The 19199-nt window shown below is 37.5% G+C and overlaps 1 protein-coding gene across 9 annotated transcripts in view; it reads left to right on the forward strand.

Annotated features, from left to right (window-relative positions):
* fgf11a (fibroblast growth factor 11a) overlaps window positions 1-19199 on the forward strand; it is a 196894-nt gene that overhangs the window by 124417 nt on the left and 53278 nt on the right. For all 9 annotated transcript variants that reach the window (XR_012382410.1, XM_073906522.1, XM_073906523.1 and 6 more), the window contains one exon: window positions 13807-13917. Coding sequence is in view for 8 of the 9 variants with exons in the window: in XM_073906522.1 (XP_073762623.1) it covers window positions 13807-13917 (111 nt within the window). In the remaining variant the exon portion in view is untranslated. The remainder of the gene's footprint in view (window positions 1-13806; window positions 13918-19199) is intronic.

Below are 19199 nucleotides of genomic sequence, written 5' to 3' on the forward strand. Positions count from 1 at the left end.
TATTTAGAAGATATGTGTTCAGATGGGCAAACCTACAGAAAACAACAATGTTTAAGATTATACAAAAGAGTAATCCAACAAACTTGGAATGGTCAGGACAGACAGCAAACAATCACGAAGACCAAGAACTAGCGATGTTACGATCTGTGCCAAAGCATCGGAGTGTGTTTTGAGAAGTCCCAGAAGCTTTCAGTGTAGTGTGTTATGAGGCTTTTATCGTTTTGGAGCAATGACTAGTTCAGGAATTGGATTGGCTCTTGGTGCTAGTGATGGCTGCTTTTAAAACACTGCTTCATGAAGCTTTAAAAACATTTTGAATCTTTAGTTTGAATCAGTGGTTTGGAGCACCTGTCAATATGGCGAGGTCAATTGATTTCAGTAAACAGGCCATCAAAATTGAATGGTTCTCTGCTTAAGGCTGATCTTTGTTTTACCATAAAATCCACATGAATAATCCAGCCTTATTTAGATTTAGATTTTATTTTATTTTATGCGTTCACATGGTTTTGATCACCAGGTGTCACTGTAAGGAATGTTTCGAACGCTTTAAATCATAGGCTGCGTCCGAAACCGCATACTTCCATACTATATAGTATGCTAAAATAAGTATGCGAGCCGATTAGTATGTCCGAATTCATAGAATTCGAAAATCAGTATGTGAGAAGTACCCGGATGACTTACTACTTCCGGCGAGATTCTGGAGTGCGCATCGCATGCATGCTGCGCTATCCCATGATGCCCCACGAGCGAATTCATGAATGGGAGTAAAGCAACGCAATTGACGCAGGTAGGTCACGTGACTAAAACAAAATGGCGGATGTAGTACGTCCGAATTCCATTCATACTTTTCACGTGCATACTGTATAGAACGTACATTTCTAACAGCTGAGTAGTACGTTTAAATTCAAATGCAGTACCTACTGAGTAGTAGGCGGTTTCGGACGCAGCCATTGAATCATTTTGCTCAGCAATTGGTTTAGTTGTTTTGAAGCTTTGAAAAGCTTTGTTTCTCCCATCACTACTTGGCCCAACATCCTCTGTTGAATTACACAAGCAAATGAACTGCCCTCTGGCCATTTAAACCCTGCAACTTTCCTGTTTTAGAATAACAATATTATATATATTAAATACATATATTACATACATATAAATAAAATACAGCACATCACAGATAATATCAGGCCGTCTGTAACATACCAGCTTGTTCAACACTCTTTGGTTACCCAGTGCTATTGTGAGTAAATGAGAAATCAAATAGCTGAAAAACTCAGAGAAATGAATTAATTAATTAATTGACATAAACATGTTTGTAATTACTCATATTATTGCTCTAAAATGTTTATAAATACACTTTCCTTATTATATTGTTCTGTTGTTTTATTCCTTAATTTTTTAATAGAACAGTAAAATTGTAAACATTACATTTAATTTACTGCTTATTACATAAAAAGTAGCATTCATTGGTTATATTTTTTTTTTCGAAATGCCATGATGTGAGACCAAACAACATTGCATATCCATTCTCAACCCTCATTGAAATAATTTTTTTTCACAAAACCTGCTTTCTTTCTTTCTTTCTTTCTTTCTTTCTTTCTTTCTTTCTTTCTTTCTTTCTGTCATTTAATGACCTTTTATCTTTTTGTCTCATCACTTTTTATTCTCTGTTGGCAGCTCTTTTCTTCTCCATCTCTCCTCTCTCACTGTATTCTGTCATCCTGCTATCGGCAGGCCTCAGCCATGTCCCAGCTCGTTTAGACACAACTCATTAAGCTTTACAAAGGAAAAAATGCCCATTAGTCTGACTTTAATTAATCCCAACCTGCACCTTCTTCTCTGTTGTGACCTCTGTGTGTGTTTTTCATGACATCCACTGATAGACTGACTGACTGACTGAGTGATAGACAGACAGACAGACAGACAGACAGACAGACAGACAGACAGACAGACAGAGTGGTAGATATACAGTGTAGACAGAAACAGATTGACAGACAGACAGACAGACAGACAGACAGGTAGCTAGACAGTTAGTTAGACAGACGGATGGATGGATGGATGGATGGATGGATGGATGGATGGATGGATGGATGGATGGATGGATGGATGGACAAATGAGCACTTGGATGGATTATGAATAAGTGCATAGATAGATAGATAGACAGACAGACAGACAGACAGACATGTAAGATGGATGGTTGGACGGACAGACAGACAGATGGATTGACAGACTGAAAGAACCACAGAAAGACAGAACAAAGGATTGGGTAGTTGTAGTTGTTTAGTGAGAGATGTGAGAGTTGTTCTCAGGGCAAGTGATTGATTGTCCAGCTAAATATTGTCATTACTTGGCTGCACTGCCCCGCCCCCCTTCATTACTCATAGTCACATTAGGCCGCAGGGAGCATCCACTGTAATTTTATGCACTTTAGCCCAATACGTCCACTGAATATGAAACATGCACTTGTAGACTTTCACTCCTGTTACTCTGTACAGGCAATATTGTGTTTGACAAGCATGTTTTTGTAATTTGGTGAAAACAAGAAGTCGTCTGCAGGTTTTTAATGTGAAGAGGCTTTTTCAGACAAATCACAATTATGTACAGTACACTGGAGTGTCTGATTCTGATGCTTCTGGTTTTGTTTAATGAACAGAAATTTGACCGTATTCGTATTGTCTGACTATGTTATTCATTAATTTTCCTTTGGTTTAGTCCCTTTATTCATCAGGGGTTGCCACAGCAGAATGAACCTCCAACTTATCCATCATACATTTTACAAAGTGCATGCCCTTCCAGCTGCAACACAGTACTGGGAAACACCCATACACACCGATACACACACATACACTACAGCTAATTTAGTTAATTTAATTTCCTTATAGCAAATGGAAACCCACACAAACATGGGGAAAACATGCAAACTCTATACAGAAATGCCAACTGACCCTGCCAGGACTCGAACCAGCGACCTTCTTGCTGTAAGGCGACAGTGCTAACCACTGAGCCACCATGTCGCCCCTGACCATTGTCATTTTCCTCATTTTTGTAGTTCTGCCCTGCACATTTTACAGTGGATAAAATACAAAGCAAGGGTTTTTAAGGAACTTACATATTTATTCAAAATTAGCAGGATAAATGTATAATGTGCTTTCCAAAAATAAAATCAGTTAGAGGCAGGATTTTATGATAACCTGGCATACTTTTTACACTAAATGGACTACAAAAGCAGATCATGAGCAATAACAATCAATAAATAACCTAATGCACAACATATAAGTAAATGGCCATATAAGTAAACATTTAAAGAGAAAAAGGAGAGTTAATAATAATAATAGAAATAAAAATCAATAATTGAATGAATTTTAATATTGGTGACTGAATTGTCACAACTTCTGGAAAAGCACATGAGAAAATAATAAATCTTTCCCATATGTATTTTCCTAAATATCCCAAGCATGCAACCCTATATTGAAGAAGTTTCATCTTAATCGGAAAAAGAACTTTAGAATACAAAACAATCAGGATCATTCTTTATGAACTGTCAAGCTCAGTTTTAGGAGGAATCTGACTGTTGTGTACCTGAAACTTGCATTTCCTATATGTTCTAAACGTTCATATTCTTCCAACTAATACGCAACTTCTTAACTTTTCTGATTTTGACTGTAATATAATAAGGTGTACCTATTGTGAAGCTGCTTAGGAATTATAATTATCGCGAAAAAAACGATATTTTAGTCAGCCAGCCCTAGGGCTTCCGGTGAATTGTCATCCCATACAAAATCTCTGCGTTTAAGATATGATTTCTTAAAAAAAAAAAAACAGCGATTATCAGTGTCTGATAGATATATAAAGTGGGTATCAGACCAAACAAGAAGCACTGCAATAAATTATATTTTTCCATCACATGTCTTTAAAATATGAAAATTAATTTTACCCCAGTATTTTCAATGGAGGTTTTGTGGTAACCTGCTGATAATGACGGGCTGTGTTTAAATGGTCTTTCGTCTCTGTTTACGCTTCAACAACCAAATGTCTATTTAACTGGTTATATCTGAACTACATTACAACATCAATGCTGTAAAAGCAACAATATGAAATTGAAAGCAGTCACATAAACTTTTCACTGAAAGTTCATCATTGTCTGAATATATAAGTAACATCAAAGACACATTAAGAGTATTAATCCACACAGTGGCAAAAGTTTAACTATTTTGAAAATTGACTGTGTAGGAACAGCTGATGGTGGCCACTGCAAAGACAACTGGCAGAGAATCGCAAGTTCAGAAACACATTTAAATCAGTAAAGGAGGCACGCATCACATTTTCAATGTGGTTATGGAGGCAAAATGTGAATAGGCCATACAGATTTAACCTGAGAGATACAGTACAAGCAGTGAGCTATAATAGATAAGTGATTATAAACCGCGCTGAACGATTACATGTTCCGACACAATGAGAATGAGAGAATGAGGCAACAATTTTGATTACACTTATATGTTATGATCCGGAGGAAGACTATACTGGTCCATATGAACTGTAACAGTTACTGACAAAGTCTGACAAAGCCCTATACATAATAGTCTCTGCTGCTCCTTCCTATAATTGCAAACGGCTGACAAATCCCTCGTTGCAGCATAGGTAATTGTATCAATCATCAGAAAAATTACAGAAACAAACACAGCACTAGTTGGCTATACTGTGGTATTGTTGTGAAAATGAAGTTTAACCTTTTATTTCCCACAGCCAAATCTCCATCTGTCAGCGATTGTCATCTTCGCATCATTTGACCAGATCCAGTACTGTATGTTTGGGGATGTACCGTGTCGATGTCAATGCATTTAGGCAAAAGATCCAAGCTCAACATGATTCATTTATTCAACTCCGAGTCTACTATTTGGTTAAATAATTGATAGTTTTAAATATGGTGCACTTTCAGATTTAAACCACTAGATGTTTTCTTTGACTTAGTGCTGTGTTACACACTGGTAGATCATTTTCAGAAACCCATAATAGGGGCACTTTAAATAAATATAGTAAACAAATAAGACTTACAAGTTACTGTACAAGAATTAGAAGTGGAATTAGACATCAGTGGCTCAGTGGTTAGCATTGTCGCCTCACAGGAAGAAGGTTGCTGGTTCAAGTCCCAACTGGGCCAGTTGGCATTTCTATGTGGAGTTTGTACATTCTTCCCGTGTTGGTGTGGATTTCAACCGCGTGCTCTAGTTTCCCCCACAGTCCAAAGACATGTGCTAAATTAGCCATAGTGCATGTGTGAATGCGAGAGTGTGGGTGTTTCCCCATACACCCCATACAGTACTGGGTTGCGGCTGGTAGGGCATCCGTTGTATATTAACATGCTGGAAAAGTTGGCAGTTCATTCCTCTGTGGCGACCTTTGATATATAAGCGAAAAGGCTAAAGGAAATTGAATGGATGAATGAATGATATGACCTCTTTACGCTGAGTCTAAAAAATGCAGTCTTAGTTTCGCCCATCTGTCTCTCTTCCCTTCTCAGAATGAGCTACAGCACAAGAAGAGCCAGACTTCTGTTAGGATCTGTTGTGCCTGAAAGCTTTATCGATGCTTTGCGTGAAGTATGAGAGTCTTCCTCTTTCATTTAGCGTGTGAGTGTCTTCCAATAAAATAAGCATGTCATAACTTCTGCCCACTCTCTTGTTCTCCCTCCGTAACACCCGTTTGCTTTCCTCTCCCCCTCGGGAAGGCGCCGAGTCCATCTCCAGCTGATTGCTTGATGTATGGTGTTATTCAGAGAGATGCAAAACCACATAACTCACACTGACGGGGCTTATAGGGGAGATAGCGAGGCATGGCGAGGGAAAGGAGATCTCTAACCAGGCGATGTCCCCACTGGGCCGATGTGTCTATGTAACTTTTTTTTGTTGAAGGCTGGCTTCTTGGCAGACTGGCATCCCTGAGCGCGCGCACTCAAACGCACATCAATATCACCCATCAGGAGTGCCCTTCACACCCTCTGTCCCCGGAGATGGCTTTTATGGTTATGCAGTGCAGACAGAAGACAGAGAGGGCTTGTGTATCACCGCGGCTCTGTGTGTGGCTTTCAAAGCGTGTCACGCCAGCGCTGCTAAAGAGGCTGACAAAGACGGATCTGCGGGGACTTTCCTACACAACGCGAATCAACCGAGTCGGAGGAGATGAAGGAAATGTGCCTTATCGCGGCAGACTGTGCAGGCTTAATCTGCGAATGTCGTTATTTGCCGCCTCTTTGCTTTAATGCGAAAGCACACACATATTTCTTGCTCTGCTTCCGTGAGCGGTGATTTGTCTGTGGACTGTGGCGGTGGCAGCCAGACACTGTGCCATGTAGAGCTGAATGTTAAAACTGGAGTCCGGCCCCTTGGGGCTTCACCTTCAGAACTGATCAATGGACACTAGCAAATAAAGGCTAGCAAAGAGGAACACTGGGTGGGGGGGGGGATAAACTATTCCTGAAGCGTTTTACATAGTGAGTGCTGAGAGGAATATCGGAGGGTTACATGAAAAAGCAGAATGTGTGCGAGAAAAAGAGAAGCTTTGTGTCTTTAACTTTAACTTTTAACTTTAAGCAAGGTTTGGTTCTTCTTCTTCCGGCGGTGTTTCCGCCTGTGTAGAGCCTTGATCTCTTCCACCACTCCTCTAAAGCCTTCCCGATCCAGAGCCTGCTTTGTCCAAGCATGCACTCTACGGGTATGGAGATCATCTTCTACCTCATCTAACCATCTCTTGCGTGGCCTACCAGGCGTCTCCTTCCTTCTAGTTTAAGCTTGTATGCTCTTTTACCAGCTCTTTGTTAAGGGAGTCTGTCTAAGTGGCCCTGCCGTCTTATACGATTGCCGTTCGTCGTGAGTTCTCAATACCCACGTTTCACCGGCATACATTACCACTGGCTGCAGTACAGTGTGATAGAGTCTTTCCTTGCTTGCTCGGCTCAGCAGATGGGATTTAGTTTGGTTGCCAAGTTCAAATATACAACATATTTTTTAGATATGTTCGGCTGTGAGCTGTTGATATTATCTAAACTAAAGGGGAAAGTTTTCAGATTATTCTGTAATGTTTCTTGAAATTTGTATAAATGTTAGATCATAATGTTTTTGGAACATTGTTGTAACGTTGAGAGTAAACATTCTTAGAACATTATGTGTTAATAGAATGTTCTAATGATGTTTTAAAGAGGGGCGGCACTGTAGCACAGTAGTTAGCACTGTTGCCTCACAGCAAGAAGGTTGCTGGTTTCTGTCCTGGCTGGACAAGTTGACATTTCTGTGTGGAGTTTCCATGTTCTCCCTGTGTTTGCATGGGTTTCCTTCAGGTTTTCCTCGCAGTCCAAAGACTATAGGTAGGCCCACACGGAATGTGCGCGCACAGAATTCCACACATTTTATGCAGATTTGTAGCCCATCATTAATACTGTTTATTTACTTGAGTAAATGTGTGTAAATCTATATTTTTTCAGTTTTTAATTTAATTACAGTAATATTATTGACTAATATAAAATGTTCATCTGATTTATGTACAATGCAGTTTGTGTCTTTTAGTACATTATATGAGAGACTGGCTTTGTTTACCAAATAAAGTGAATCTAATTGGATTTGCATTTTAAACATTAAATAAAAGTTGAAAAGATGTTATATTTTATTAAACATATTAAGCTATTTGTTAAGATGCTCCCAAAATTCTTCGCAGAAATTGCAAAAATCTGCAGTGTCCGTCTGGCCCTAGCTATAGATTAATTATATGAACGAAATCTTCTGTAGGGTATGAGTGTGTGTGAATGAGCGTGTATGAGTGTTTCCCAGTACTGGGTTTTTGCTGGAAGGGCATCCGCTGCATAAAACATATGCTGGAATAGTTGGCTGTTCATTGCACTGCGGTGACCTCTGAAATTGCGACTAAGCCAAAGAAAAATGAATGAATGAATATCTTTGATAATATAGGAATATAACATGAGACTAAAATGTTATGAAAACATTTAGAATAAAGTTTTTATGGACTTTCTCAACTTTATAAGAACATTTAAAAAATAATATTATATAACCTATTGGGAAGGCAACCTCATAGCAAGAAGGTCGCTGGTTCGAGTTCCATAGTGTATATTATGTTTGTGTATGTAAAAGTGTATGAATGTTTCCCAGTACTGGGTTGTGCCTGGAGGGGCATCCGCTGTGTAAAACATGCTGGATAAGTTGGCGGATCATTCCACTGTGGCGACCGCTGATAAATAAAGGTACTAAGCTAAAGGAAAATGAATGAATGAACTTGTTGGGAACATTAAAGGAGCTAAAAGGAAACTAAAATTGTTTGCTGAGATAATGATAATGGAAGTGCATATACACAAGTCATAAAATTATCATAATAATCTTAACAAATTGCTGTTACAACATAAAGCCTTTTGGATTTTCACTCTAGATACATTGTCTCCAAAAGGTTTAAATGAGGAGATTGACACTCGTCCTTTTCTATAATAATTCTTTAATATTTATTTAAGTGTTTGAGTTTTTTTTTTTTTTTGGCTATATTTCCTTGTTATATTCTGTTTTCTATAATATGTGATGCATTATTATGGTTTGTCTCTGTATTTTTGCTTTGAATATTTTTGTTGTATAATATATAAATGTATATATGTATAAATGTATATATGTATATATGTACAACATAAATATTCAAAGCAAAAATACAGAGACAAACCATTATAATATTTATATATATATATATGAGATAATAGGAGATCCTGTGATCCGGAAGTGTACAAAAAGGAGCACCTTACTGTGATGAACACTGTCTGATGAAGAGCCGTGTGCTCGAAACGTTACATGCTTTGTCAACCTTTTTAATCTATTAAATTAGCCTTTTTGCAAATCCAGACATATATGCATTATCCTACATTTTTTCAAAGGGTAAAATCGGTCTGGCAACGTTTTGTTGCACGTTTCATATGACAAATCCATTAGAGGGCGCTGCATGCATTTTGGTAAATCTTAAATTTGTTGGGAATGTTTTGTTGTGCATTTCAGATAAATTGATGCTTGTGCAAATCAATGATAAGGAGGGGGTTTATTGTACAGATCAGATTTGCTATAGCAAACCAGTTTCCCTGAAGTCAAAACTGAATTTCAAAAGAAAATTTAAGAGAAAGGTGCACCGCGACTACATAGTTTTACCATTATTTTACATCACTTTTGTATCTTTTTTTAAACTCTGCTTTGCCTGACTCAAATCCAAACATTCTGCTTCACAAGTATAACACTGTACAAAGTGAGCTACTGAGCAAATTAACTAAGCCAGAAAAATTGTCCATATGAATACAGAAAGATTAGGCAAATGTATTTTATTACAAATCATAGACATCAAGTTGTTTTTCAACTTTTATTTGATGTTTTGCTAAGATCTGCATAAAAATAATCCATTGTTACTCAATATTATGCCCCTGTAAATATCATATGTGAGAAAAGGAACAAAGGTTGTTGGCATCATGTTGTTCTGTCACATTCATTTTACCTAGAAACTGCAGGCATTTTTGCAATTTTGGACAAAATGTAGGCTAACTCACAAAATGCAGCCTTGTTGACATTGTGAGTTATTAATTTGATGATAAAGAATTTAGGAAAATGTAACTAACAGCAAAGCTATTTAAAGTTTAAAATAGGAGGCTGATGGTTGGAGTTACTTACTGAAACTAATAGTACTTTTTAAAGGTATCCTTATAGTCAATACACTGGAGGGTCATTAAATGAAAAACAAAATTGTGAACATGAACTTGATGGGTTTTAATATACACGCTTTAGCTCAGCGACACCTCATAATATTGCTTTAACTGTGCAGTTTCATTACCAGTGTCCCACTTGTGCTGTTTAGCATGGCTCTTCTAGACTGCTAGACACATCCCCTACCAGCCGTTATAGTTCATTTGAACATCTATCACCTCCCCTCTCCTTCAGAACCCATAAAGCCACTAGAAATTTTATTTGACCTTTTTAATTTTTGACTAACCTTCAATAACAGAGAAGAGACTTTTTAATAGAGAGACTATAATGCCTCTTAAGAATTATTATGGCAATACCATGGTACAGTGCTGTCAGGTGGCACAATGCCATTTAGATAAACAGTATACCATGATATTACTGATTAATTACCATTTTCATGTACCCTGAGATGTAAAGGCATAATCCAAATACAATTCTAATTCTGCTTTCATTTGTTCACCCTCACATTTTTAGGAATAAATTTAGGAATAAATATCTATGAATACTTTAACCAGCCAATTTTAGTTCCTATTGACTTCCATAGTAATGTAATGTGTGTATTCATATAGTGCAGTACCAGTCCGTGAATGAACTGGTACCGGGTTGCACAAGAAATTAAGTTTTTTTTGTTTTATTTGTTGTCTTAAGGCTGATTTATACTTCTACGTCAAGCGCACACATATGCTACCGCGCAGCCTACATGTGGACGCATAGCCCTCGCCGTGGCTGATGCGCACCTCTCAAAAAATATAACTACACAATGCCACAATCTGGAGCACAAGCTCTGTAATTGGTTGGCTTGGTAGCGCTGACGAGTGTAGGCGGGACTGAGAACCGCGCAAATTCATTGGAGCAAGTGTTTACAAGTGTCGAGTCCTGTGAAGAAGCTCCAGATGATGTGTTTACCTTATGATTAAAGTTGTTGCATGTCCGCCGGTTCCAGTTTAAGCCACTTGTACATTAAGGAAGCATTCAGAAAAAACAAAACACCATTGAAGAAACTCAAAACAGAGGAACATAAACTCCTCACTGCCTGCTAGCGTTTCAGAAGTGTTATTGCAGAAGAACACAAACCGCGCAGTAGTTTAAATGCATGGCAGCATGCAAGGCATGCACAGTGGGTCACGCCAATCATGCGACGCAGAAGTATAAACCAGGCTTTAGTCTGAATGATCTTTAATTTTGAAAAATGACCGTATTCTCTTGGTTACATCTTGGTCACTTGAGCGCCAAAATTTAACTCACAAACTATCTAAATGAGTAAGAAACTGAGAAAAAGCTTATTGAAGAATCCATGAACTGCCAAGGAATGGATCCGCAACCTATTTGTCAATAAATCAGGTGAATCCAATATGTCTGTGCAAGAAAATGATCAACTGCTGGTGATTGCAAAGGATGGTGGCCTTAGGAACCGTTCTCGTATTGCATCTTTTCTGCATGCAAGTTCGTTATTTCCAATGGAGGCGCATAATGAGAGCAACCGCGAGTCATGTGACAAGAACTGATCAGCTTCTTATTTTGTTTGGAATATACACATTTCGGTAGACTAGTTATATCAGACAAACACAGAGCACCTAAACATTGAACTGCTTTTTGATTTTCTCCATAAATAAAACTTGTATGAGAGTTGCAGCAATGTTTTGTCAACTTCTCATCCTCTGAGAAAACGGTTGATCGTCACTTATCATTCTATGAAGAGTCAGCACTTTTTGTCATGTGTCAAAATTGTCAAGTGTTGACTGGTACAAGGTGATAAAAAGGTTGGGGACTACTGATATAGCACATTTATTGTGTAAGGCCATACACCCAAAGCACTTCACAATCATGAGGGTGTGCAGCATCCATTTGGCCAGGACACATGGATTACACCCAGTGCTTGATTTGTAACTTGTGAGGTCCTAGAACCAATTGAGGTAACAGATTCTGAAAAAAAAATAATAATAATAAATTTTATTTGTAATGCGCTTTTCTTATACTCTTATATTCCTAAGTATATTTCTTATACTTCTTATAAAGCGCTACAGGCAAAACACTAAAACACAATGTAAGTAAAGCAGCACAACAAAATAAAAGATGCAATAAAACAATAAAAATATGAACCACAAGATAAATAAAAAGTTAAACAAAATGATCATCCTAAATTAAAAGCAATGCTAAAAAGTTGAGTCCTAAGAAGTTTCTTAAAACAGTCCAGAGAGGCAGCATTCCTAATGCTGATGGTGAGTTCATTCCAAAGCTTTGGTGCACTGTGTGAAAAAGCTCACCCACCCATGGTCTTGAATTTACACCGTGGCTGATGCAATGTAAGTCCCAATGCAGAACGAAGACTGCAGGCTGTAGTGGCGAGGGTCACCAAGTCACAGATGTAACTGGGTGCTAACCCATGCCCTGCTTTGAAAGTTAAAATCAAGGTCTTAAAATCAATCTGTGATTTAACAGGAAGCCAATGTAATTGTTGTTGCACAGGAGTAATATGGTGGCGTGATGATGTGTGTGTTAGAACCCGTGCAGCGGAATTTTGAATATATTGTAGTCTTCTGAGAGAACTTGCAGGTAAACCCCCAAAAAGTGAATTACAAAAATCAAGTAATGTGACCAAAGGAGGGAAAAGTGTCGTGGATGAAAGTGAAGAGCGGGGTGTGAGTCGCAGACAAAAACAAAGAGCATGGGGGGGGGAGGGGGTTAGTGAAGGGAAGGTGGAGTTTTGGTGTTGCAGACGAAAGTGAAGAGCAGGGGAAAAGTGTCGTGGAAGAAAGTGAATAGCAGAGAGAGGGGGTGCCGGATGAGATTTCAGAGGTGCTGAATACAGATCTGGCTTGTTCCGGCACAAATTAAGCCCTTGTTACACCCCTACTCTTTCTGAAAAGCGCCATAGGATTTTTAATGACCACAGAGAGTCAGGTTCTCTGTTTAATGTACTATCTGAAAGATGGCGGCCACTGACAGTATGGTGTCCCACTTCACTATACTGGGGCATTAGGGCTCAGACCACAGACAGAGCGCCTCTTGCTGGCTCACTAAAACCCTTCCAACAGCAACCTAGTTTTACCATGTGGACCCCTATCCATGTACTGACCAGACTTAGCCCTGCTTGGCTTCAGTGAGTAACTGGTCTTGAGCTGCAGGGTGATATGGCTGTAGGTGTAGTAGGGCCAGCAAAATGTAATGAAAATCTTTGGGATCTAATGTTGTTTTGCTACCCAAGATTGTTCAAAATATCATCAGGTTTGAATGCCGTGGCATGATGATGTATAAATTATGACCGAATTTAAATTTAGCAGTAAACGATCCCTTTAAGGCATTGATCTGTCAGTGGTTACAACCCAGGTTTATTTCTTTTTTTTTCTGTTTCTTTCTTAGCTTTGTATCTCTTTCAAGCGAGGGTTTATTTAATGTTAATGAATCCATTCAGTCTTTTTTGTGTAGTTTGTTTTATTGGTGCTATAAACTCAGAGAAGAAGCGGTGATAAAAAAAGGAAAATCCCTGAATGTTTTGTTCCCGTCTTTACACCACAGTCCATTGTCTAGGAGAGACAGAAACAAGTTCTCATCTTCTTAATGTGGTTTGTACGCACACCACAGCTTGCAGTTTAGTGTGTCATGGCTGACAATGTACAAGTCTTTCGTAGTAAGCTGTGAATTAAAGATGTATAGCCTGTGCTTGTTAGTGTGTGTGTTTTGGTTTCATTGGGTATTTATCTAGTTGTCCTGTGTTAACCTCCACTTCATGTTCCACCAGAATCTTTTAAGGTTCGGTAACACTTTAGTTTAGGCCACAATTCACTCTATTAACAAACCATTTACTAATATAACTAGCTTAATAAACTACTCATTAGCTGTTTATTAATAGTTAGATTAGTTTGTTTACGTTTTGGGTAGGATAAAGGATGCAGAATAAGATCATACTTTATAACTACTAATGAACAGTTAATATCTTAATAATAGGCAGGTAATAAGCCAGTAGTTAGTACCACAAATTGTAACTGAAGATTCTCTTTTAGCATATACAGGCACAACATACTTAAGGAAATGTTCTCTGTTTTCTCTCAGAGCCGCAGCTGAAAGGCATCGTCACTCGCCTGTATTGTCGCCATGGCTTCTACCTGCAGATGTTACCCGATGGCACCTTGGACGGCACAAAGGACGAAAACAGCTCCTTCTGTAAGTGTGGATGTCTACATATGCGAGTGTGAGCATCTGTGTGAACACTTAATTTCTTTTTTTAACACGTTTTAAGAGCTTTAAAAAATCCTGTTAACCTTACCCGAACTCACTATCAAGTTACATCCCATAGATTATAATGGGAAACAAACATCAAAGAGTGCCAGGTCTCTCTCTCTCTCTTCCTCTTTCTCTCTCTCAGTTCTCTTCATGAGGAGTTTAATACCTTGCTCTACTCACAGCAGTATAAACCAGTATCCACATCAGCCAGATATGTGAAAAGCTATTTTCACAACATGTTCAAGAGAATGTTTTTAGAGGTTGCTTTTGCATAGCTTAGAAAATCAGGACACATGATAGAGGCCAGGTTTATGAGAAGTATCTGTCTATCTATCTTTCTATCTATCTATCTATCTATCTATCTATCTATCTATCTATCTATCTATCTATCTATCTATCTATCTATCTATCTATCTATCTATCTATCTATCTATCTATCTATCTATCTATCTATCTATCTATCTATCTATCTATCTATCTATCTAGTCTGTCTGTATGTCTGTCTGAATAAAAGCAGATAAGACAAAAATAACAGCTAAAAAACTAAATAAACGACTAAATAACAGTGAAAATGTGGTAAAATCTGAAAATGTTGTAAAAAATCAGGGGACTTTTTCTGCTTTTTAAAACACTGCAGTTGGGTTTAGAGAAGGGGGTGGGCGCTGGTCAATCTGTGCTTTTTGCAGTTTTTCTCAGTGGGCTTTGGTGCATTTCTCAAAACACTATTTACATTTGCACAACAGTTTATGCATTTCTCAAAACAATTAGTACAAACTTACTTCAATTTTCTCCAATGCAAAAAAAAGTCAGAATTTGGTGACACTTCCTGAAAATGCTCAAGACAGCACTATATACTATTTGCACAGCCATTTGAAAACTGCAGTAAAATCAGACATCCCTTCATTTTGTGAGGTATCTGAGTACAAGACACTATATGTGTATGTTTCACATTTTTACGGCATTTGCTCATTGCAGTTCTAATTTATTCACAGCATTGTACAAAAGAATAAATACCCCCTTATTTACAACAAACATACACTTCCTTTGGACAGAGCAGTGCACAACTGTAAACAATATTGCAGTAGATATTGGAACTGAACTTACACCAATTATAGGTCTGTAAATCATTTGTGAAATTGTTTAATTTAGAAGACATTTTCGGGGGCGATGTAAAATTTTTATAAAATTTGCTTGACAGATTTTGAAAACTAGTACAACATTTTTCTATGTAAAGACTCAAGTAATGAAATGAGGACTGTTAGTTTAATATGGAATGACTATTCAGCATTCACAAGTTTAGTTTATTTGGACTGGCATGACATAAACAAATAATAATGTTATAAAACAGCAGAGAGTTTTATGAAAGCAATTGATGCATGTCCAAAAGCACTTGCAATTTGGAAGGAAATGGGAACTGCTACTATGATGTGCACAAATGACAAACTGTTTTGAGAAATGCATTAACTGTTGTGCAAATGTAAATAGTGCTAAAATTGCATCAAAGCGACTGAGACTCCGGTGGATTTGCGAAAACAAAAACAAAAACTGCACATAAACGTGCCTCCTAAAACCTATTTTGCTCTCCAGAAATGTATATAGGGGTACATAATCTGAATAAGTCAGGGTTATTGTTTTTTTGTTTTGTTTTTTTGTACTAAAAATGACAAATTTAATAGATGGCAGAGAATAGAGTAGTGCAGGAATGATGTCAGGGCCCAAAAGGATAATTCACTGTGGGTTTCCTGAATATTTCTACAATTGGGGGTATTTCAATTTATAAAAAAAAAACTAACATCTGTGATAAACATAACTTGACAATACCTGATGAATTAGACATACCCATATCAAATATAACATGTATTGTCTAAAACCAATATGCTGCTGATTTATTTTGCCTCAAGAGAGTTCTGTTATCATTTCTTTCTCCATAACATTTTAAACCTTGTAGCATTTTCTTTGTGGAACACATACTTCTATAAACTTACTTACTTCTATAACACATACTTATACATATTAAAGAACGCTTCAGTCTGTGTTTTTGTTCAAATGATGAAAATCAATAGGCTCAAATGTTGAGTGTTATGTTAAGTGGAATATTTAAAACAACTTAACAACAATATAAATATTCTCTTGTTTGCTCTACAGAGGAAATACATTTATGAATAAAAGCAAATAATGACAGAATCTAAATTTGTGGGTGAGCTAGCCATTAAAAATGACATTAAAAGTACAAAGTTTTGCTAAATAAGGTCAAACTCTTTAATCTACCATAGACCAATCCCACACCCAGCCTTTATCCCAGAATGGCTTCAGTCCTAATTTGAAGAAACAAAGTAAACTGTAAGTCAGTTAACAGAGCAATTTCACCTTTCTTTCACCTCAGTGCACAATCCGTATATAATAACCATAAAGCTAGACAGCAATCACAAAGCTCAGCCACTTGCTTTCTCTTTCTTTCACCTTTTAAGTAGCTCTATAAAAAGTTATTTAACTTTGGTCTCCAACACCAAGCACACAGCTGTTCCCAGATGGTCTCCCTCTGTCAAACCTGAACACACACCTACACAATATCTGAAACACACATCACCTGAGAAGACACTGTTAAATTACTTTTATGCAAGATTTATGGATGCAAACAATTTCGAAAACCCTTTTGTCGACTGACATAACAGTTTTGCCTCTGGTTTTCAAGACGTCTGCAGTAAAAAAGTGAAAAACCTTATGGGATTTGACTGTTTTGTTTTGATTATTACATTCCCATATTAAAAAAGCATTATGGGGCATCTGTTTGGTTGTGCTCAAAAAATGCATCTCACAAGGGGAACATGTAATTTATGAGGAGAGCGCTGTGTGTTATAGGAGAGCTCATACTGTACATTAGGACTGGAACATTAGGTACATTACAAAATAAAGATAAACAAATTGCTTTAATATCTGAAATTATTCTGAAACACAGTTAAAGTAGAAAGAGTTCTTGATGCCACTCCTTCACTTGATATTTTGTGCTGAAAAGGAATTGAGTCCTCGTGTGCTCCTACAGGTTCAGAAGATCTCAAGTGTCAAAACTACAATCAAATGTCAGTAAAGTGCCTGACAGAATATCAGAACAGCAGACAAAGAGACAGATAACAAGAGAGAAATAGAGAAACAGACAGACAGACAAATAGACAGAAAGAGACAGACAGACAGAAAGAGTGACTGATAAAGAGACAGACGGACAGACTGGGCGACCGACCCCGACCGACAGATAGATAGATAGATAGATAGATAGATAGATAGATAGATAGATAGATAGATAGATAGATAGATAGATAGATAGATAGATAGATAGATAGATAGATAGATAGATAGATAGATAGATAGATAGATAGATAGACAGATTATATACAGACAGAAATATAGACAGACAGGTAAATTGATAGTGGAAAAGCTATACATCTATACGGAGGTAAGCAGTTAGCTGTTAAGTGAGAAAAGGAACAGCGTCATACCTCCTTGTAGCGTACATTTTAAAGATGAAATGCAGCTGTAGGAGTCCATCTATTAGCTCAATGACGAAACTAACAGCATGGTCGAAGGTTTAATGCATGTAAGCCTTTTCTAGTGCTTATGAAAAGAATTTTATTATTTATTAGAATTTATTTATATTAATTTTTTAGCTCCGAATTCAATCTGACTCCAATTTAAATGATCCTAAAATTTAGATAATATTTCTAATTGTAAGAACGGATCACATTCATCATTTATGATTTAATTTAGAGTTTTGATATTTTCTGAGGTCCGATATTCTAATTGTACGTTCATTAGGGACCTACGTCGCTCAGAGTTCCACGCCCCGGGTTTGCGTTTCTTCTCACGGACAATATGTCGGCACTCTGAAAATAGTCAGAGGATGCAGGATTAACTATATTTAAATAAGCTGGTCGCATTAACGCTTACCTAGTCTTAAAAAAACAGATCCTTAGCCAAGCCCATACAACTTGCTATTCCCAGTGGTCGAATGATTAAAAGGTCTACATGTTATCGGCACGCAATGGCTACGAATAATCAAATGCGCCAATTAAATCAATTTCGATTATGCCGTACGATAAGGGTAACGAGACTCCACATAATCTACTGGATACAATGAATTCGCAAAACTCCAGAATTAATCAAAACTTAAAATTTTATTTGTCAGGTAAAATTGTATTCTGCCAATTACATAATAAATCATCAGGAAGCCAATTCAGAGATGAGACTGTAACAATACAACATCCATTAATCAAAGATAAATCAAAGAGTTAAGAGATGCATACCTGACCACAGAAATACATTGCAGCATAAGTCTCAGAGATGCTGCAATGGGGTGTCTTTTTACAAGATCTCCCCCTGTCCTAAAGCACATCTTACCTTATATACTCAAGTCAAAACAAACAGCCATAAATTCAAGACAATAGAAGTGTCACAGAAACCCTGACCTGGTCAATTTGAGGACTTAACCATCTCTTAGGAGGGAGAGCATCTTATCAAGATCTTATAGAAGTCAAAAACCAAATCAACATATACCAGTAAAATATTACTGTAAAATTAAGACCACTTTACCAATCACACAGAGACATTTAAAATGATACCAAACATGAATATAATGATGCAAGATACACCATATTAAAACCTTGAACATTTTATGTGAAATGTGCTCTAATCAGAAGGTAACATAAGGGTCAAGAAGGGGGGTTTAAGTGGAAGGAGAAGGGTGACTTCTTCGCATTACCCCCTGCTGTTGAGTAGCTCTGTTTCTCCAGCCTGTGATTGCATTGTCAACAGTGATTTGAATAGAACAGTGGAACAGTTGGTTTTTTCATCACTTCTCAGATTAGAAAATCCATTGGAACATTGCATCTTGTCTCATGAAATTCCATAACAGTTCTTATGGTCTGATATTTTGGATCCTTACAGTCCGCCCCTGGTCCCTTGGAGCAATTCTGAGCAGTCTCTAAGGGAACACAAGATCATTTAGATGGCTTTGGCGAGCGTTGGTTGTAATAGCGGTGTCATCACCTGAAATCACAATGTTAAAAGCAGCTTCAACATTAAAATGGAGTTATGCTGCTGAATCCCACAGTCTCTTTAGTTGTAGATATACGGTGTTGAGCTTGGGCTCAAGTGGCTGCTCAGGCATTTCCGCCATAAGCTTCGTCGCATTTGTGTCCATTTAAGGTGGTATTCAGTCCATAGGATGACAA

The sequence above is a fragment of the Danio rerio genome, chromosome 7, assembly GCF_049306965.1.
Source record: "Danio rerio strain Tuebingen ecotype United States chromosome 7, GRCz12tu, whole genome shotgun sequence".
In the NCBI taxonomy this organism is placed as follows: domain Eukaryota; kingdom Metazoa; phylum Chordata; class Actinopteri; order Cypriniformes; family Danionidae; genus Danio; species Danio rerio.